Here is a 22,600-nt window from a genome sequence, read left to right as displayed (position 1 = left end):
TCCAAGGGGGAGTCTGTTGATGCATGGAATGTCTGTTGACTTCATCTACATCAAGTCTTAGGTCAAGATTGGTCAAATTAGAAGCTAGAAAGTAAAATTCATGTATATTATAGTAGTTTCGCTTGTATGAACATGTTAGTTAGAGGTTCCGCTTTGTTGTCATCTTAGAGGTTTCGCTTATTAGGTTTTAATGAGGTTCCGCTTATGTGTCATACACTATAAGCGAAATCACTGGGGCTACATATAGCATTTATAAGCGAAACCATATCAGTAGTTATTGAACATTGAAGCGAAACTGTTGAGAGCTTTAGGTGTGAAACTCTGTCAAATTTACTTCAGAAAGCAATAAAAGAGAAGGAATTGAATAGGAAAGCTGTTGTTACTTCATTTACGTTGATTTCGCCTTCGTACGTGAAGATGAACGTTCTCTACTGACTATTCAGGGTCGGAACACGGTCCAACAGTCATTGAACTTCCGAACACACCGAGCTTCGTTGTATGCACTTTAACACCTATGTATGCTTGTGGAATGAATGGAAAATGAGTTGAAGGTGGTGGTATGGTGATGGTGGTTGGCGGCTGAAACAAAGGAAGAGAGGAGGAGAGTGTTTGAGTGAAATGGGTGTTGAGAAGTGAGAGGATGATGAAACTAAGGTTACTACTTATAACTCCTCAACATGTTAATACCTTATGTGTAATATGTTCCCATACTAGCAACAAGATCACAATTTAATATTGAAACAAATCCATGGGTGGGCCACCCATGGTGACCGTCGCCAACTGGGGGGGTGGGTATAGGGTTGGGTTTCAACTATTAGTTAGTGATTTGGTTGGAATTCAAAAGTTTAGTTAGTGTCTTATGGTGTGTTGTGTAGTATATAGTGTGTTAGGGTGTTCGGGGCCCTAACTAGCTTAGAAAAATAGAAACAATGCTTCTAGCATTATTTTGGTGTTCTGGGTAATGCCCGGTTGTTTGGTTGGGTATCGTTTCGCTAAAGTGCTTAATTATTCCGTAAAGTGTCTTTTATATAACTTTTTGTGTCACAATTAATTCCCGGCATCTAGGAAAGCATACAGGACTATTTAGTAACTTCTTTGCACAAGACTAGTATGTTAACAAGCACATGTAAGCATGACACAGTAATCAGAAAGCAGTTAAGTGATTCAGCATAATCATCAAGCACTTTAATTATCATTAATAAATCGTACGGATACATGGAATTATGAGGGTTGTCACATTCTCCCCCTGTTAAGAAAATTTCGTCCCGAAATTTAGCACGTGGTTACTGAGGAAGCTAGTTAAATTGCGTTGGTTTCCTGGTTTTCCTGGGGTGTCACATCATCCCCCTGTTGGTTTGGAATTTCGTCCCGAAATTCTGCAGTAGCTTCAATCTTAGTAGTGGTTGCACTTTTCTTAAACAGCTAGGGGTATTTGAGTTTCATTTGGTCTTCTCGTTCCCAGGTATACTCTGGGCCACGATGGGAATTCCAACGAACTTGGACAAGAGGTATTCTGGTACGCTTGAGAATCTTAACATCTCAACCAGTATTCTCTACTGGTTCCTCGACGAATCATAGCTGGTCGTCAATAGTGAGTTTCTTTAAGGGAACTATGAGGATCTCATCTGACAGACACTTTTTCAGATTCAACACATGGAATACGTTGTGAACTCCACTGAGTTTTGCCGGTAGATTCAATTTGTAAGCAACTTTGCCAAATTTTCTCAATGATTTCGAAAGGCCCGACATAACACAGATTGAGTTTGCCTAGCTTGCCAAAACGAACTACACCTTTCCAAGGTGAGACTTTAAGTAGCACTCGATCCCCACCCTGGAATTTGAGTGGCTTTCTTCACTTATCAGCATAGCTTTTCTGACGGTCACGAGCTGCCGCCATTCGTTGTCATATCTGAGCAATCTTCTCGGTTGTATCTACTACCAGTTCTGGGCCTGTGATTTGACTGTCGCCAACCTCTGCCCAACAAAGAGGTGATCGGCACTTCCGTCCGTACAATGCCTCGAACGGAGCGGCCTGGATACTGGTGTGGTAACTATTATTATACGAAAACTCCACTAACAGGAGGTGTTTTTCCCAGCCATTGCCAAAGTCGATTACACATGCCCGAAGCATGTCTTCGAGGGTTTGGATGGTGCGTTCAGATTGCCCATCCGTTTGCGGATGATATGCCGTGCTCATGTCTTATCGAGAACCAAAGGACTTGTGCATAGCTCGCCATAATTCAGATGTAAAACGTGAGCCACGATTAGAAATGATGGAGGTTGGCACTCCGTGCCTTGATACTACTTCCTTTAGGTAGACGTCTGCTAGAGTAGAAAACTTATCCGTTTCCTTGATAGCCAGGAAATGTGCAGACTTAGTCAGTCGATCCACGATCACCCAAATGGTATCATTTCCGCGTTGAGACCTAGGCAGGCCAGTAACGAAATCCATGGAAATTTGCTCCCATTTCCATTTTGGGATCTCTGGTTGTTGGAGTGGGCCTGATGGTTTCTGGTATTCGACCTTGACCCTAGCACAAGTCAAGCATTTACTGACGTAGGTTGCTATGTTGGCTTTCATGCCAGGACACCAGTATGTAGTCTTTAAGTCATGGTACATCTTATCCGCACCCGGATGTACTGAGTAGCGAGACTTGTGTGCTTCATCCATCACAAGCTCGCGTAATTTTCCGTAAAGTGGCACCCAGATGCGCCCTGTTACATAGTAGGCGCCGTCTTCCTTTTGTTCTAGCCACTGCCTCGATCCTCGTAAGGACTCAGCCCTGATGTTCTCTGCTTTTAATGCTTCAACCTGAGCATCACGAATTTGAGCGGGGAGGCTAGAGTGAATGGTAAGCTGTAACGCACGTACACGCTTAGGTATAGCATTCTTTCGACTGAGGGCGTCGGCCACAACATTGGCCTTGCCCGGATGGTATTTGATAGCGCATTCATAATCATTCAAGAGCTCGACTCATCGGCGTTGTCGCATGTTTAATTCCTTTTGCTTGAAGATATGCTCGAGACTCATGTGATCGGCGTAAATGGTGCACTTGGTACCGTACAGGTAATGTCTCCATATCTTAAGTGCGAAAACAACGGCTCCCAATTCCAGGTCGTGCGTAGTGTAGTTCCTTTCGTGAACTTTAAGTTGGCGTGATGCGTAGGCAATGACCTTGTCACGTTGCATCAACACGCAACCAAGTCCTTGGATGGAAGCGTCGCAGTAAACCACAAAATCATCTGTGCCTTTAGGCAATAAGAGGATAGGCACGCTACAAAGTCTATCTTTTAATTGCTGAAATGCGGAATCCTGTGCATCACCCCAACGATAGGTGACACCCTTCTGAGTCGGTGAGGTGAGAGGTTGCGCAATCTTTGAGAAATCCTTGATAAATCTTCTGTAATATCCTGCCCAACCCAAGAATTAGCGGATTTCTGTTGGTGTGTGGGGTGCAAGCCAGTTCTTGATTGAGTTAACCTTGGATGGGTCCACATGAATTCCATCCTTGTTTACCACATGGCCTAGAAAGTGGACTTCGCGAAGCCAGAAATCATGTTTCGAAAACTTGGCATACAACTGCTCTTTTCGAAGAAGTTCCAGAATAAGCCTCAGATGTTGCTCGTGTTCCTCCTGACTCTTAGAATAGATCAGGATGTCATCGATGAACACTATGACGAACTTATCCAGGTAAGGCTTGCACACTCGGTTCATGAGATCCATGAAGACCGCAGGTGCATTCGTTAATCTAAAAGGCATAACCAGAAACTCGTAATGGCCATAACGAGTTCAGAATGTTGTTTTGGAGATGTCCTCATCTCGGATTCTCAGCTGATGGTATCCCGATCTTAGATCAATCTTGGAATAGAAACTCGACCCTTGAAACTGGTCGAATAAGTCATCAATGCGTGGAAGGGATAACGATTCTTTACGGTCACCTTGATGAGTTCGCGGTAGCCAATACACATTCTGAAGGTACCGTCTTTCTTTTTCACGAATAACACTGGAGCTCCCCAAGGCGAAGAGCTAGGGCGAATAAAACCCTTGTCCAAGAGTTCTTATAGTCGCGTAGACAGTTCTTCAAGCTCTGATGGAGCTAGACGATAAGGTGCTCGAGCTATGGGCGCTGCTCCAGGAGCTAGCTCGATTTGAAATTCAACTTGACGATGAGGTGGAAGTCCAGGTAATTCCTCAGGAAATACCTCAGGAAAATCACGTACAATAGGTATGTCTTCTATCATCCTTTCTTCCGGGGATGTATCAGAAACGAGGGCTAGGATAGTAGTGTGGCCCTTTCGCAAACACTTCTGGGCCTTAAGGAAATAGATGATGCCCACAACAGCACCACTCTTGTCGCCACGAATTACGAGGGGTTCTTTACTAGAACGAGGGGTGCGGACAATCTTCTCGTTGCAAAGAATTTCCGCTTGCTGGTGAGATAACCAATCCTTCCTAATAACAGCGTCGAAGCTACCAAGTACGATAGGAATAAGATCGATAGAGAAGGTCTGACCAGCTAAGACGAGGTTACAACCCTTAACTGTGTGTGTGCCCTTAAGACTTTCACCATTAGCTAGTTCTACAACATGTTTGGTGTTTTAAGGGTAATGGGGTATGCTTAAGCACATGACTAACTCTTAGGAACACATATCTAACATCGGCACCTGAATCAACTAAAATAGAAACAAAGAAATTGTCTGGTGGGAACTTACCCGCCACAACGTTGGGGTTGTTTCTTTCTTCCTCTTGTCCATTCAGGAACTCATGCTCACCAGTCCCGCGGTCATCCTTATTGTCTTCGTTATTGTTCCCGTCGCCCTGGTTGCTGCTGTTGTCACGATTCTGTCTCATCTGCGGACAATTCCTCTTGAAGTGGTTTTCAGCACCACATCGAAACACCCCTTCTTGCTACCCTGCTGCTGCTGCGGGTTCCGGTTTGCAGGATATGGGCTCGTGCAGTCTCTAGCCATATGTCCCATCTTCTTGCACCGCTGGAAACACGATCCCGCACATGCCCCGCTGTGGTGCCATTAGCACTTGCGGCATCTCGGTTTATTCCCTAGGTATCCCCCCTGATTTTGGTAGTTCAGCCCCTGCTGTACTAGTTTCCTGTGCGGGTCCTGTCGTATAGAGTTAGGACCCTCACCTTGGTGATCACCCCAAATATGCTTGTTGCTATTAAGAGTGTTTGCATTGGAAACGTTACGCTTGGGCAACTTGCCCTCTACCACCGCCTGATCGGTGAGCTGGTGCGCCAAACGAATGACTTGCTGGATTGTGGAAAGGTTGGCCACAATTACAGACCCTTGGATTTCCGGGACTAAGCCTCTGAGGTATAGCTTGATTCGTCTAGATATGGGTTGTGACAAGTTAGGACATAAGGCAACCAAGTCGTTGGACCTCTTTGTGTATGCCTCAATCTCTGATCCTTCCATCTTCAACCCATAATACTCTATTTCAAGTTTCAGAATGTCGTCCAGGTGGCAGAATTCTTCCTTAATCAAATCCTTGAAGTCGCTCCAGAGGGTGGCATTCGCGTCTGCCAACCCGAGCATCTGAACTTGCGCGTTCCACCAAGAACACACTTTCCCTTGCAACATGCCAGTAGCGTACTCTACTTGTTTCCTGGCAGGGCTTTCGCTCTCTTCAAATGTATATTCGATTCTTCAGATCCAGTGTAGAAGGTCGATTGCTCCTCCAGTGCCGTCGAAAGTGGGAGGTTTGCATCCCAAGAACGCCTTGAAAGTGCCTATGAGTGACTGGGTGTGCATGGGTTGACTCCCTGATTGGGTTGCTAAGGCTTCAGCAATCTGTTCGTTAATCAAGGTCGTCAGCTGACCCTGGGTCATGTCGAGACGTCCACTCATGATCTTCACATCGAAAGGTGTCGCAAGGTGCGTAAGTGTGGAGTGACAGAAGTGAGTAAGCACACAAGGTTCAAATAGCAGTTATCACATTAACTAATGCATATCATGAACAATGTACCATGTAATTAACAAGTAGGTAATATAAACATAAACCATATCACCTAGGATGTTGAGTCTTGCACGTGGAGCGAAGCGTCGTTGTGTATCGTTGAGCACTGTATAGGTTATAGTCTGGTTTTATCAAAAAGTTTTTCCCTTTTTAAAACCAAGTTCACTATAACCAATGGCTCTGATACCAATCTGTCACACCCCCAAAATCCACCATGCGGAGTATCACCGCTTGGAGGCGTGACTTGACCAGGATCGAGCCACCAATCATATTGAACAACGTAATTAAGTAAATAAAACCAACCACAATACAATTGGTGACCAAAAGAAAGTAACCGACTTTAAGTTAGCAGCGGAAGCATAAAACGTAAGTCCAAAAACATAAGTTCCATAGTTCATAAGTTTAAAGTTCAAAACGTAAGTTTAATAGGTTCACAAGGATTAAATATTAAGTACGGGACATAACAGTCCATATCCCACCAACGACCTCCTCCTTGTGCAAGCTCCATAAGCATCTAGCGACCTGTAAGGCATATAACAACGAGTCAACAACAAAGTTGAGTGAGTTCACGATTGGTTGTATTGTTTTAAGTTGTTTCCGAAAACATAGTTTTTATTTAGTTGGCTTACTTGCCGTGGGGGTTACCCCATAGTTGAAAATATGCTTAACCAATTTCTCTTTCCCAAACCATATTTAGTGGGGGCTTCCCCATGTGAACCACTTGACCGTTATGATATCGACTACTAACGAAAATAAGTTGTGCCCTACATCAGTGTCTATCATCAATGGCAGTTTACCATAGTCCATTAGTACACGCCCATCCGACTGGCACGGTGTGAGGTTTGTTAAACCTAATAGCGCTATTAACTAATGACCCGCTCGCCATTGGCCTCGGCGATTAAGTCGATATATGATGAGGGACTTAATGATAGAGTTTTGTCTAGTAAGTTTTAAGATTGTTGTCCTACCCAAGGAGGACGAACGTACGTATTCTACACAAGGAGAATACGCAGGATTAATATTGGCATCCTACCTATGGAGGATGGCCGTACATATCCTACCCAAGGAGGATATGTAGGTTCCATTTTAATTCTTTAACCCATCCCCAACCACCGGGAATCCCATGCCTTAGAAAGTGTGTGAACTCACCTTGGTTTGCTTGGTTAGATTAATTACTCAAATAAATCAGGAAATCAAGCACGTCCTAATAAGGTACAGATAACAATCAGTTTCTCATTCATAACACGTATCCTACATACGGTTTATCTACTCATTACTTCTATCACGTATCACACAATTCTAATGTCAAGGTACTTTGTTAAGTTAGATTATTTTACCCTAAAATAATATAACTATCTCACAAAATAAACAAGTATCCCCACAAGTGTTCTAGTATAAGATATATATATATATATATATATATTCTAAATATATATTTACCCATTTTTATTTACAAAAACCAACCTCCGACACTTTGTATTTTGTTACCAAAAATTATGGCGAAGTTTATATCCGAAACACAAGTTATAAAATATACTTGTAACGCTTGTTTAGAAAAATATTTTCTAAGTGTTGAAATTTTAGAAAATTTCGCCAGAGTTTCCTTTGTAGGTGTCCATGCTTATTAGCATATCATTTTCTTTTCGGAAATCATTCAATCAATTAACAACAAGTTACCAAACAACATTACACTAGTCAAGTGCAAAAACAATGCACTTTACATAATAACATGAACTTGGTTTTTAGTAAAAACGCGTAGTAACTTAGTGGGGTGTTTAGTGGGTTTAGTTACCCTTCAGAGTGTGTTCACTTTTGTTAAAATCTCATCCTCGGGGTTTTTAGATGTTTACAACTTGTAAACTCATTTTGCAAAAATGTGTATTTATTGGATCTTCTTGTTCTAAAAATATTCCTACGCTTATTTTGTTACTAAAATAGTGTAGGTTTTACAGAAGTCATAATATTTCAAAAATTATCTTCTACTCTTGGTTTATTTAGGAAAAACCATTTGTAAGCCTCGGATCCATACGATCACCAACTTACTTTGTTTACTAATTTTTCAAGAAAACATATTGTTACCAAGTTCATGCTTAAACATGGAGGTGATTCTTTTATGGAAATCACTAATCACCTCCTAACTTGTTAACTTAAGCTTTTAATCTTACTTTAACAAGTTTTAACCATGATGTTTAACATCATATCTCTAGTAATCATCAAACAAGCAACAAGAAATCATCAATAATACAAGACAACATCATTCATATCATCACTTCTTTATTTTAACAATATTTCATCATTAAGTTAGCTTTTAGTTCAAGACTTTTGCAGATAATCTTCTAGTGTTCTTAAGTTTTCATCATAACCTAACTATTAACCATCAAAAATATGAAGCAAATGAAGATCAAAGGAGCTTACCACTAGCTTTTAAGCTAGGGAAGAAACACTAGAGAAAACGGGTGGATAAAAGAAATCTAGAGAGGTCCTTGAACTTCCAAACACACCGAGCTTCGTTGTATGCACTTTAACACCTATGTATGCTTGTGGAATGAATGGAAAATGAGTTGAAGGTGGTGGTATGGTGATGGTGGTTGGCGGCCGAAACAAAGGAAGAGAGGAGGAGAGTGTTTAAGTGAAATGGGTGTTGAGAAGTGAGAGGATGATGAACCTAAGGTTACTACTTATAACTCCTCAACATGTTAATACCTTATGTGTCATATTTTCCCATACTAGCAACAAGATCACAATTTAATATTGAAACAAATCCATGGGTGGGCCACCCATGGTGACCGTCGCCAAGGGGGGGGTATAGGGTTGGGTTTCAACTATTAGTTAGTGATTTGGTTGGAATTCAAAAGTTTAGTTAGTGTCTTATGGTGTGTTGTGTAGTATACAGTGTGTTAGGGTGTTCGGGGGCCCTAACTAGCTTAGAAAAATAGAAACAATGCTTCTAGCATTATTTTGGTGTTCTGGGTAATGCCCGGTTGTTTGGTTGGGTATCGTTCCGCCAAAGTGCTTAATTATTCCGTAAAGTGTCTTTTATATAACTTTTTGTGTCACAATTAATTCCCGGCATCTAGGAAAGCATACAGGACTATTTAGTAACTTCTTTGCACAAGACTAGTATGTTAACAAGCACATGTAAGCATGGCACAGTAATCAGAAAGCAGTTAAGTGATTCAGCACAGTCATCAAGCACTTTAATTATCATTAATAAATCGTACGGATACATGGAATTATGAGGGTTGTCACATTCTCTCCCTGTTAAGAAGAATTTCGTCCCGAAATTTAGCACGTGGTTACTGAGGAAGCTAGTTAAATTGCGTTGGTTTCCTGGTTTTCCTGGGGTGTCACATGTATAAACTAACAGCTGTGTATATTGTATAAACTGGTACTAGCGAGACTGTACACATGTATACACACTAACAACTATGTATCTTGTATATACGGAAACTAGCGAGATTTTAGGGATTTTGATTATATTGTTTAATAAATGCAATTTACAAAAGACACAAATATCACTCTTTCATTTATTTTAAAAGGGAGTTACAACGTTATAATTACAATCTTGCCATTGTTTAAAAATCTCTAGATGATGTAATCCAATGGCCCAGATTAGTTCACACAGTTCACTCTCAACCTAGTGTTCACTCTAGAACCCTACCATATATATATATATATATATATATATATATATATATATATATATGGTTGAGTTCATTTCAGAACTCTAAATAACAACAGAACTTTCAGAACTCCTAATAAACAATCACTTTATATATAAGTTTTCGTATTTAGGATCTTTTTATCATCTATTATATGTATTTCTTTGATTACATACATGTTAAAAATAGTTTACATATGTTTAATTGCCAAAATTCTATATATGTGTCACAACTAATTACATATATGTAAAAAAACTGGTTTACATATGTGTAATTATAAAATTACATATAGAAAATGATAAAATTACTCTTAACATGTATGTAATCGTAAAAATACACATAATAAATGATAAAATTATCCTAAACATAAAAATATATAAATAAAAAATTGTTTATTAGGAGTTCTGCGAGTTCTGTAAATATTTATGGTTCTGAAATGATCCTGACCCTATATATATATATATATATGGGTTGAGTTCATCTCAGAACTCTAAATAACTACAGAACTTTCAGAACTCCTAATAAACAATCATTTTATATATAAGTTTTTGTATTAGGATATTTTTATCATCTATTATATGTATTTCTTTGATTACATACATGTTAAAAATAGTTTACATATGTTTAATTGCCAAAATTGTATATAGAGTAATCCTCCGTTTTGCTCCTTATGGTTTGGTCACTTTAACGGTTTTGCCTCAAACCTTTAAAAATAGCCATTTTCCTCCAATAGTTTGCTATGGTTTTTCCATTTTGCTCCCCGCCTCTAACTCCATCCAAATTGTCTGTTTCCCATTTTGCTCCCCGCAGGGAGCAAAATGGAAAAGCCATAGCAAACTATTGGAGGAAAATGGCTATTTTTAAAGGTTTGGGGCAAAACCGTTAAAGTGACCAAACCACAGGGAGCAAAACGGAAGTTTACTATTATATATATGGGTCATAACTAATTACATATATGTTAAAAAACTAGTTTACATATGTGTAATTATAAAATTACGTATAAAAATGATAAAATTACTCTTAACATGTATGTAATCGTAAAAATACACATAATAAATGATAAAATCATCCTAAACATAAAAATATATAAATAAAAAGATTGTTTATTAGGAATTCTGTAAATATTTATGGTTCTGAAATGATCCTGGCCCATATATATATATATATATATATATATATATATAGGGTGGGGTTCGGCTACAAAGTCCATTTTTCCTACAAAGTATACAAAGTCATAAAACACTACAATTTCATCAATAAAACACACTCAAAACCAACAAATAACAGAATGAAGATCACTAAAACACAATATCCAAACCCTAACAGTCCATAAAGACTTCAAACACACTATCGTAGAACTATGAATATAAAACACAACATGATAATCAACATAAAACACACTAATGTTAGTCATTCGCTAATCAAAGCCTTATCATCCAAAACACAACACAAAACCCACAAATATGGCGTTTTAGTAATCTTCACTTTGTTATTTCTGGGTTTTGAGTGTGTTTTATGGTTGACATGATGGTGATTTATGACTTTGTACACTTTGTAGGAAAAATGAACTTTGTAGCCAACTCCCACCCTATATATATATATATATATATATATATATATATAGAGAGAGAGAGAGAGAGAGGGGGGGGGGAAGGTTAACGTACATTACGGCTTAACGTACATCACGTACGACAGGTAATTACGCACGTTCATTTTAAAATCACGCACGTTATAACTAAAAAATCCAAAATCACGCATGTTGAAACACAATAATCACGCATATTGAAAACATTAATCATGCATGTTATATAACAAATCACGCACGTTGTTGTACGTGAAGTACGTTAAGCCGTATGAACTTTAAATCATAAAATCTAGTGATTTAGAGTTGTTCTTTTTATTCTCGCAATAAATAGTTAGGGGGTTGTATTAACTATTTCTAAACGAGAATCTAATATACTTTTAATTCTATATTATTGTTCACCAGGGACTCAAACCCTTGACCTCATGGGATGGAACACTATTTTACACACTTTGATACCGTTAGGCCAAAGACCCTTTGTTTATTTAGTAAAACTTAGTTAACTAATACAACTGGCAGTTTCGAATTAAGTTATAGTTAGGTTTAGTTAACGTGTTGGTTAGTTGGTTACACTTAGTTGTTTTTTTTATGAAACGATTGTCAAGATATCACCCACTGGTCAGTTGAGACTGGGTAGCCACAACCCACAGGCACGACTATAGTCAGTTACACTTAGTTAATTAAGTGGTTAACTAGTTAGTTGTATCAATTGGTATTAATACTTAGTTAGAGACTAGTTTGGCTGCATGGTATGGGGGACGTCCCCATGCCCGTCTTCATCCGGCGCCGGAGTCACCCCATCCCGCCCCCCGTCTTCATCCCGTCCCCGTCTTCAACGTTGAAGATCAGACGTTCACGACGGCCCTACAATGGTGGGCCCCATTTGTTTGTTTGTGTTAATGACTTGTACATTAGGCTTCAATACTTGTACATAGGGCATAGAAATTAAAAAATAAATAAATAAAAAAAGTGGTGGGGTAGGATCATCCTCCCATACCCTTTAGTGACCATCCTTGGGAGTACTATGACGTGGCGCCTATGTAACATTTGTGCTTGTAATCATTGTGAACAGTTCAATTATCAATAAAACAATGTTATTTTATCCCAATGTTTGTTTGGTTGTGTTTTACGTTTTTCATGTTTTGACTTTTGATCAATTTCAAACTCTACATTTCTTTCTGGAGAGTTATACGCTAACTGGTGCTTAAACGTACTCAGTTTAATGCGACAAATACTCCGGAATATCAACATATACTCAACATACCTTAAATAACCTTTACATAACTTAGAAATAAGTTTTGAAGGCTTTGGTATGGCAAAAACAAGTTAATTCGCTTACAGGGGCTAAACTTGACAAACTGCGAAAGTATGCCAATTTAAACTGTAACGAGCATTCCGGAACATGTCCATAAGTTATACATACCATAAATATCCTTTACATAGCTTAGAAATAGGCTTTGAGGGGTTTGGTATGCTAAAACAAACTTTTGGATCATTCAGGGGCTAAAAGTGTCAAAAAGTGCACAAATTTGCACTTTCGCGCATAACTTACGTTCTGAATACATCCGGACATCCAAAAATTTATGTAAGCATCCTAGTATTATGCCTTAGTGTTTGGCATGAGAAAAATCCATTCGTCGCTCAATTTGGATCGTCTTTCGCGCTTATGCGCATTCCGTCGTAATTAACCGAACATCGCGACCGTACGGCCAAACGAACCGACATCCGACATATTTTTGAGCACATTTTCAGTTCCCTATACTTTAACATCATTTTAGAGCTTTGAAATGGGGTTAACGAGGCTTAAACGTGCCAAAAACGCATCAAATATCAAGTTTTGGTGCTGCAGGGACCAAAATTGTAAATCTGCCAAACTAGGGGCTTACGGACTGTAAGCCAAAGCCCATATGGTCCGTAAGGGGTCCCCAGTACAGCAGAACCCACATTTAATGCTGATTGGCTCTTCAAATGGCGAAAGGTCCAATTGCCTTTTCACCCAATCAAAGGCCAAGGGCCATATTCAGTGAATCTAGTAATGTAACACATGTACGCACAAGATCGTGGCACGATATTCGATAAAACGATCCTAACGGTTCCACTTTTCCTATAAATACCCCCCCCCATTTTTGCTCAAAACCCACACAATCTGATCTTAAGGCTCTAAGTTGGAACCATTGTTTCATACCTGAGCCATTTTGGTCTAGATTAGCATTCGGGGACCCTCCGTAAGTATTCTTTCGTTGTTTTATCGCTTTTCGAGTCCGAAAGTCAACGTTTTGTTGACTTTCTGCATTGACCATCTTATGGTCGATGCGAAGTTCATGGAACTTCATATCGTGAGCGTGATCACGATGGTTATAGTCCGTAGTGACTATACCTACTGGTCACCACGTTATCTAGGCTTAGTGACGAGTCGTAGTTTCGGCCAAAATGCGCATTCTTGCGTATTTTGTAACCAAACTACTCGTAAGCATCAAAGCCGTTTGTTTTGATGCCAAACCTGTTTTCTAAACTTAGTTAAGCATGTTCTAACATGCTTAGCTCGTCACTTTTAGTTTAGTGCATATATAGGGTCGTAAGGTAAGCGATCTAAACCATCGCTTATACTTTCGAACCCGACCCATTTGGTCGATCATTAGGATCCGACCAAACACATTAGGTGACCATAGCTATAACCTTCCGAGGTTATACCTTGTGGTCGCAATGTTAGGCGTTCCGAACGCGTTCTACGCGAACGACGCGTTAGGGTAGCATAAGCTACCTAAACGGGTCGTGATGGGCCGCAAGCACTTAGGTTAGGTTTCATTTTAGTATGTAGGCTTTGTTAAACCATATTACACGAGTCTCCATACTCGTTTGGTTTACGGACCCGCGTACTATCCGATCCTTCCGATTTGGTCCGGTATATTAACATAGCTACCTATTAGGTGCCGTTTGATATCCCGTGATCTTTAGCATTATCTGGTTATTATACAAGAACTCCAAAGCAATCTCAGGTGAGTACATTGAACCCCTCTTTTACTGTTTTCCAAACTGTTTTGGGGTGAAACACATGTGCCTATCTGTTACTTTCATGCTTTCCATGTTTTCACATCGTATGCCTGCTATGTTGTTAGTACATTATAGTACACGATTTCATTACATTTCATGCTATGTATGCCCATTGTGTGCGTACTTAGTACATTGATTTACATTACGTTTCTGTTGCATATGTTTACTCAGCATATGGACACATTGATTTACATGAACATTTCTGTTGCATATGTTTACTCAGCATATGGACACACTGATTTACATGAACATTTCTGTTGCATATGTTTACTCAGCATATGGACACATTGATTTACATGAACATTTCTGTTGCATATGTTTACTCAGCATATGGACACATTGATTTACATGAACATTTCTGCTTCGTATGTTTACTTAGCATACTTAGTACAATTGTTTACATCACATGCCTTCATTTTGTTATGACATTTGGTTTGTTTAACATGGGACAATACATTCATTAACATTAGCTACGCCGTTCGTTAGTAGGTAGTGGTACCATAGGAATTGACAACTCCCATTCCTGAAGTCCTGGGTTTGATAGGACTGGAAGGAGTGACCGAATTCGATATACATAACTTAGATGAACCTTTAATTTGTTTAAGGGTTTATCGCCGCAGTCTCAAGGCTTGGATGTATGCATAGTTTACAATACCGCATAAATGTTAATATCAATAGAGCATGCATTTTTCCATAGAACATAACGTTGATTTAAACCACGTGTTACTTCAACGACTTGTTTTGTGCATTTTACATATGGTTTAAGTTGATACATTTCGCTTACCATACATGATACATTTTGGGATACACATTACATGGTTTACATTGAACATAAACATTTGACATGGTTTACACAATAACACTTGACATTTGGTTTATACATGAACAATTTACATGGTGGATTGGTTTGGGTAAATGGTTTGAGTAACGTGGAGTATGTAATATGATGCAAACATGGTGGATACGCCGCTGGTACTTCCTATATATAAATGTTTGCATAATATCACATATCTTGGCGTTATCTAAATCATTTCAGTTTGGACATATAACATTTTATACAAATAACATGCTTTTCATAAAACATTGCCTTACAAAACAACTTATCTTATTCAACTCATTTTACTAGGTTATTCATTTAACCTTACATTTATCTATACATATCATCTGATATTATCGTTTTTCAAACAGTTTACAAAGCGAGACAAATTACAAGGTTCATGATTGACTGTTATTAAACATTTCTTTAAACTCAAGTCATGAATCCCATTTTCACAAAAAAACTATGTATCTCACAGGCATTTTTATGCTGACGTACCTACTTTCACATGTGTTTTCAGGAGCTATTCCATAGGACGATGATCATGATTCTAAGGCGGACCTGTGCCTTAGAGACTAAAACTGAAGATAGACTTAGTTAACTATGTTATAAACTCTTTGTTTTCCTGTTTAAGACAATGTACTACCCTTGTTTAATAAATAAAATGTAACTTTAATTTCCATGGTTGTATAACAATTAATTCTGTCCACAACACTCCCCGACGTTTTCCGCCGCGGTTGCATGTTATACGCGGTCGGGGTGTGACAGCCTACGTGGCGGATCATCCTCCCTTGAAAGACCATCACCATACCCTCTAGCCTTAGAAATATTGTATAATTGTATCAAACTTGTAACTTATTATAATCACGGTTTCACATTTACGTATTTACCTCTCTTGCTTTGAGTTTTAGATTATTAGATTTTCCATACAAGTAATCTCTTGGTTAAAGGCCAAGTAATGGACGTACAATATTCATACGAACCAGTACAAATCATTGCATTTTTGCGGTAATATTATGCTACTTTTGTTATGTTTTCTAGTGTATGAAATAATAACATCTTGATTATTTAACTTGAAAAAAGTACCAAAATAATCGCAAGAAGCTTTGAATTCCTTTACAGAAACCATAATATTTTACCAACATTTTGAGAATTATCAAGCATACATTCTAATGATATACCATGAATAAAAGAATGGAACAAAACAAAACACAAACACCAAAGTTATATATGTTAATTGTAAACTAGGTTGACTCATGATCACACAAACGGCTTCCTAACTCCCTTGGTGCCTCGGTATTTCAACGGACTCCAGACCAACTGTTTTTGTTGCAAGGCCACAACCGTCGGATGCTTTGGTTTCCACGATCCAACAATATGAGAATGAGGGCTCCCCATAAACCTACTGCTTCTCGGTGCAGCCACTGGTGTTGCCTCAACTGTCATTGACCGAAACGCTGATGATGGACACAAAGGAGATTGCTGCGTGCGCCACACGAACGATTGCCTCCTGCCCACCACTCGGTCACTCCTCATCCTAGGTGCAGCACTGGATCTGGTGATGGGAGTGGTCATCGTGCTCGAGCTTGAGCTTGGTTCAGAATGAAAGGTGGCAATAGAGGCCCGTCTTTTTGGCTTTATTTGACTAGTGAATGATCCTTGGAGGGCTCTTGAAAGCGGTTTAAAGTTTGATGCGGGTCTTGAACGATTCTCTATGTCCTCGTTTGAGAAACGTGATGCAGTAAAGGGTCTCGGTATTTGTGTGGTAGCTGGGGATGGCATGAAACTGCTGATTCTTCTGAGAGGAAGTCTCATCTTTGAAGGCGGTCTCTTTTCTGATATAGTACTCAGACTATGTTTCATTGAAGAAAGTAAAGAGTGTGAAGAAGCCACCGCAAGAGCTCGATTCTCTTGTTTCTGTCTCGTTTTCCGCTCCTCAGCTAATTGGTTTTCAAGATCCCGAACCTACACATAAACGATCGAGTGAGTGCATGTTTTATCTCGTAGCACTAAAAAGCCTAATGGCAAGTAACTTGTAAGCTAAGTTGTGTACCTTTTCTTGCAGAGTTTTACATACGTGTTCTCTAGCAATAAGACGTACTTGTACAGACTGTAAACTATCCTGTAATTTCTTTGTTTCTTTCTCATCGTGCTTTGCTTTATCTGCCTGTTTAAGATAAAAAAAATACATAAACCCAACATTAGTAATTGTTATCCTAATTTAATGAATATATTTAACGCAATTACCAGCTGCTTATACTTGAAAAGCTCATTGACATCTGTTTGTTTGCGAGCAGGGCCATGCTCAACGCCTCTCACGCGACTTGCAAAATTTAACGAGCAAATGGTTTCTCCGAGGTCCGCTGAACTTGGGCTAATTTGGACAAACATCAGTGTCTTACAATCACCTCCTAAAGACCTCTGCAGAATATGGGTAAGCTTCGAATTCCTGATTTGATTAAAAAAATAAAAAAAAAAATAGACGGGAATAAGAATAAAAACTTGATGGTAGTACTAGTAAGACGCCCGGGATTAGGGAAGTGGGATATTGGTACCTGTACGGGATGTGAGCGTTTTTTGACGCAAGAGCAGATATTACATCTCCTAATGCCGAAAGGGATTTATTTATGAACTGTGATTCCTTCAGTCTTTCCCCTTCAACCTCGGTTTTTCCCACTCGCTCACTTCCCGCCAAATCTACGAGCCAAAGATGACTTCTAGTTCGCTGTCCGTTCACCAAATTCTCCCCAAGAACCGTCACTCGCAGTAAGCTGTAAACGACATGGTTTCAGTAAGCAATATGATTTAAGAACTAAAAAGCTTTTTGATAAGGTTATGAGAATTTACCAGTGAGAACGGCTACTAAGCTCATTAGCATTGGTTGATCCAACCGAACGTACACGACTCCCGCTCTTAAGCAGTTCCCAAACTTCATCGGTCTTGTGCACGCGCACCTGAGATAGCCCCGGAACTTCTTGGGTTCCTTCGGCTGATTGCTTTATCTCCAACCTGCGGCATTTAGATGTCAACAGTTCAGTCAACGCGTTTTGTAAATTCTTTAAAAATTAAGTGAATGGGTCAACAACCGTACTTTTTAGTAGGATGGTCGGTATCTTCAACTAAGAGGTCTTTTATCTTCTCATTGTAGACCTCCAACATGCTTACAAATAGTTGGTATTTCATAATATCACTCCTTTCGTTAGATACCTTGAATAACTCGTTCAAAGTACGGTAGTTAACTCCCCAGTTTTCAGCAGTTCCTTCCATTGTAAACGTCTTTCCGGTTCCAGTTTGTCCATATGCAAAGATACACACATTGAATCCGTCAAGTACCGACACTACTAGAGGTGACGTTTGTGCAAACACAACCTCTGCAAACACAGTAAAATCAAGTGTTCATATATAACCGAGAACGAAATTATCACCATATGTATGCTACAATTACCTTGGTTGTCCTCAGGTCTAAATATATGATCAAACTTGAAGTGTTTTCTAGATGAATCGGGCCCAATCATCTTCAACTCATTCTCCTGAGCTGAATCGAAATCAACAACCAAACTTGACCCTTTGGAAATCTCATCATGGTTCATCGGTCTGCATCTACAAAAAACTCGAATGTTGCCTTTAAGTTCAATCACTTGGTTATATAAACGCCTTCTCTCTGAGCACTCTAACTGGCATCTATTCTTTAACATTTGACATTCTTCTTGATACTTTTTCTTTAACGTCTCGTGTTCCTCACCTATAGGCACAACATAATCATAAACAATCAAATCGAGTTCACAAATTGAAAGTGTAAAATTAACAAACTTACCAAGACTCTGAAGAGCATCAAAAACCTCAGATCCATGAAAAGAATCAGCAGTTATACTTTTGAATTCATTGCATAGTTCGATCTGCTCTTTTCTCAAATTCTGAAAGAAAATAAGTGCAGAGTTGTTAATCAAGAATAAATCAACCAGGGGTGTTCATCGGTTTGGTTTGAATATTTTTTCACTGGAACCAAACCAAACCAAACTAAACCGGATAATTTTTTATATCAACTTTTACCATAATCTGTTATTGGGTTATTTGGTTTATTCTATTCAAACAAATGTCGAAAACCAAACCGAAAACCGAATATGTAATTTGATTCGGTTTTAAGACTACGGGGTGTGGAGGAGATTGGGTTGGGGCATTGCTCGACACGTGGCGATTGTGGGATCCACAAGGTAATATTAAAAAATAAGGGGTGTGGTGTGGCCTGGCTTCGACCACGCCAGCCATGTGGATTTTGTTTGTTTGTTTTTTTTTTTTAACTAAAGTAAACGGCTATATTGGACCAGCCAGCCATGTCACCTTTCAATTTAAAACCGTACAATAAACACACCTAAACCAAACTGTTAGAAAACAAACCAAGGTTCTATAATGCATACCGTTACTCTGTTGCTCAATTTTTCGAAAATAGGAAGAATTTGCTCTGATTCTTCTACTGTTTGATCGGGATCACGGTCTAAGAGCTTTGTGTTCATGGTTAGGGTTTCCGGTTCTTGAATTTTATCTGAAAGTTTCAACATAAGCTATCAAGTATTGAGCAGATATAACTGATAGAAACCCCAAAATAATGGAGAAAAACAAATATTACCTGCCATTAATGTGTGATGAACTACTGTGATTTGATGAACAAACTTTAAGAGGAATCGTGGAGAACAAGGAGTGAGTATCAGAGATTTAAAAGAAGAGAGAGAGAGAGAGAAATTGAAACGAAGGAGAAGACGATTAACGTATATATTTGCACTTTTGCAGCAATGTATGTATTAGGCCCATTCTATACACACCCCCCTCCTTCCTGATTACACCCCTCTTGTGAGAGGAAAACTGTCGGTCCCACGCAGGCCCCACCTGTAAGTATGTGAGAGGAGGGGGGTGAAAAAAGTAAATAGGGGGGTGTAGAAAGTAGCACCCATGTATTATTCTGTTAGATTAACGTATATATTTTTTTGTGTGTTGCTCGCTCTCCTTTGGGAATTGGGGTTTTAGGCTGTTTTACTGTTACAATTAATGATGATTTTGTTAGCTCTCCTTTGGGAATTGGGGTTTTAGGCTGTTTTACTGTTACAGTTAATGATGATTTTGTTAATTTTTGAATGTGACCGATGGTAATTTATGAGGATAAAAAATATATAGATTCTATAGTATGAAATGTAAGAGCATTCACATCCAACCCCTTAAAATTATACATATATTCCACTAAAAAACAACTCTTATATCAATATATTTTCACTAAAAACAAATATTTTTTCTCTCTCCTTTTCAATTAAATAATATTTTTATACCTTTATCATTACATTTTTCTCTCTCCTTCACTCACAACCACTTTCAATATATATTAAAAAATTATAGTGGGTGAACAGTGTCCCCCCAAATATACAGATGAACAGTAACATTTTCTCTCTCCTTCACTCACAACCACTTTTTATACTTTTTATATTTTAAAAACACCACACTGAGAATATGATGCCTTGGATGTGAATGCTCTAATAGTCGGATTTGGTTGCTAAAGTGTTTTATACGTAATCAAACTTTCAAAATATAACGGTCAGCATTATCAACTCAGAATCAAAATTTAATGGTCTCTCTTCTTCTTAGACTGGAAGGTATGGGGCCGGCTGAGGCCCGGCTAGGACCGGCGCCGGTCCCCCACACCGCTCCCCGGGGCTCGGCTCGGCACACCCGGCACCCCACAGCCGTGGTAGCCGCTCCTACTTTTTGAATTCTAGCCGTTGAATAACGGCATTATTTAATAAAAAAAAATCCTTTTTCTATAAAAACACCTATTTTCACCATAATTTCCCCACTTTCAACCCAAAACCCTCTCACTTTTATACCATTTTCTCCCCACTTTTATAAAAAAAAATTATCTTTTCATCCACAATGGCTTCTAATCCTTGGTGGCCCTCGTCTTCGGATGACGAAGAGGAGATGTTTTTCGCAAATGCTGTGCTACGGGCGGGGCAGATTCTAATTGAAGAGGAAGAGGAAGACTTCTCGTCTGAAAATGTTATTACCAGACGAATACGGATTAACAGAGACCGCCAAGGTTTTTCATTACAAAATTTCATTATCCTTATTTTTTTTAACTCGTATTTATATATTTATTACGACAGGAGCGCACGAGAAATTGGTGAACGATTTTTTTCGGATGAACCACTTTACAACGCCGACATTTTCAGGCGCAGGTTCCGGATGAGTCGCCGCTTATTCACACGGATTGCTAATGATTTGGCGGGGCTAGACCCGTTTTTCACGCAACGACCTGATGCTCAAAATTATGAAGGGTTCACCACGCTACAAAAGTGTACTGCGGCCATTCGCCAACTGGCGTACGGGACAGTGGCCGACGCTTTGGACGAGTACTTACAGATGTCGGCAAGAACTACGCGGGAATGTTTGTATCGGTTTTGCCATAATGTGGTGAAACTGTATAGCAAAAACTATTTGCGGAAACCAAACGCGTATGATGTTCAACAGTTGTACCAAGCTCATGAAGCAAGGCACAGGTTTCCGGGAATGCTTGGTAGCATTGATTGTATGCATTGAGGGTGGCATAACTGCCCGACTGCGTGGCGCGGCCAATATACGCGAGGTGATCACGGCTATCCAACCGTGATACTTGAAGCCGTGGCATCACAAGATTTGTGGATATGGCATTCTTTCTTTGGTCTCCCTAGTTCACTCAACGACCTCAACGTGTTATACCAATCGGCGATCTTTACCGATGTCGTTAATGGAACCGGCCCGGACACACGTTTTACAGTTTCCGGGGTTGAGTATAGACGTGGGCATTATCTTGCTGACGGGATATATCCGTCTTGCTCTACAATTGTAAAGACTATTTCATATCCCGAGGACGAAAAAAGGAAAAAATTCGCCAAGCGTCAAGAAGCTGCAAGAAAAGACATCGAACGTGCTTTTGGTGTCTTACAAAAAAAAATGGGCCGTCCTTGCACAACCGGCACATGCGTTCACACCGAAAAGGTTGCGCCTTTGTATGTACGCTTGCATTTTGCTCCATAACATGATTATTGAAGACGAAGGTCGGGCGATTTGTGAGTATGATGAGAATGCATCTTACGGGAACACTGTCCCGGTTGATCCGCCACAACAAGATTTAAACTCGTTCTCGCTAACCAACGACTTCACGCATGCAAACCTTCAACAGGATTTGGTAGAACATATTTGGAACAACGTTAACATCGGGGACGGTGACAGAGACGAAGACGAAGACGAGTAGTGTAATTTTTTTAAATTTTTAAATCTAGTCTTTTTTTTACAAATTTTAGGTAGCGTAATTTTTTAGGTTATGTAATTTTTATTTATGTTATGTAATGGATTTTATTATCTTCCTTTATGTCTTATTTTTATTTAAATGTTGAATAGTTTTTATAAAGTTAAACAAATAAAAAATAAACAATAAAAGTTAAACAAATAAAAGTTAAACAAATAAAACGAATTAAACAATAAAAAATTAT

At 39.2% G+C, this 22,600-nt stretch overlaps 2 protein-coding genes across 2 annotated transcripts; one reads left to right on the top strand and one right to left on the bottom strand.

Moving 5' to 3' along the window:
- Nucleotides 1–16,222: 16,222 nt before the first annotated feature.
- On the bottom strand, nt 16,223–20,029 carry LOC110910700 (kinesin-like protein KIN-14S). The gene is made up of 10 exons (XM_022155309.2): nt 19,714–20,029; nt 19,505–19,629; nt 18,904–19,003; nt 18,535–18,831; nt 18,181–18,460; nt 17,937–18,098; nt 17,645–17,860; nt 17,337–17,538; nt 17,143–17,256; nt 16,223–17,054 (listed from the first exon to the last, which is right to left on the bottom strand). The coding sequence occupies exons 1-10, from the start codon at nt 19,718–19,720 to the stop codon at nt 16,350–16,352; spliced, it is 2,208 nt and encodes a 735-aa protein (XP_022011001.1). The 5' UTR covers nt 19,721–20,029; the 3' UTR covers nt 16,223–16,349.
- A 973-nt stretch (nt 20,030–21,002) lies between these two features.
- On the top strand, nt 21,003–22,362 carry LOC110913302. The gene is made up of 4 exons (XM_022158144.2): nt 21,003–21,118; nt 21,236–21,657; nt 21,748–22,044; nt 22,160–22,362. The coding sequence occupies exons 1-4, from the start codon at nt 21,003–21,005 to the stop codon at nt 22,360–22,362; spliced, it is 1,038 nt and encodes a 345-aa protein (XP_022013836.2).
- Nucleotides 22,363–22,600: the final 238 nt, after the last annotated feature.

The sequence above is a fragment of the Helianthus annuus genome, chromosome 6, assembly GCF_002127325.2.
Source record: "Helianthus annuus cultivar XRQ/B chromosome 6, HanXRQr2.0-SUNRISE, whole genome shotgun sequence".
NCBI lineage: Eukaryota > Viridiplantae > Streptophyta > Magnoliopsida > Asterales > Asteraceae > Helianthus > Helianthus annuus.
This window is presented reverse-complemented; position numbering and strand designations above follow the sequence as displayed.

Coding starts and splice junctions, on each gene's coding strand:
- LOC110910700 (XM_022155309.2), bottom strand. Junction 18,099..18,180: donor ACCGACCATCCTACTAAAAA/GTACGGTTGTTG, acceptor TAAATGCCGCAG/GTTGGAGATAAAGCAATCAG. Junction 17,257..17,336: donor TTTTCAAGTATAAGCAGCTG/GTAATTGCGTTA, acceptor TATCTTAAACAG/GCAGATAAAGCAAAGCACGA.
- LOC110913302 (XM_022158144.2), top strand. CDS start 21,003: ATGGCTTCTAATCCTTGGTGGCCCTCGTCTTCGGATGACGAAGAGGAG. Junction 21,119..21,235: donor GAGGAAGAGGAAGACTTCTC/GTCTGAAAATGT, acceptor TTATTACGACAG/GAGCGCACGAGAAATTGGTG. Junction 21,658..21,747: donor AATGCTTGGTAGCATTGATT/GTATGCATTGAG, acceptor TGATACTTGAAG/CCGTGGCATCACAAGATTTG.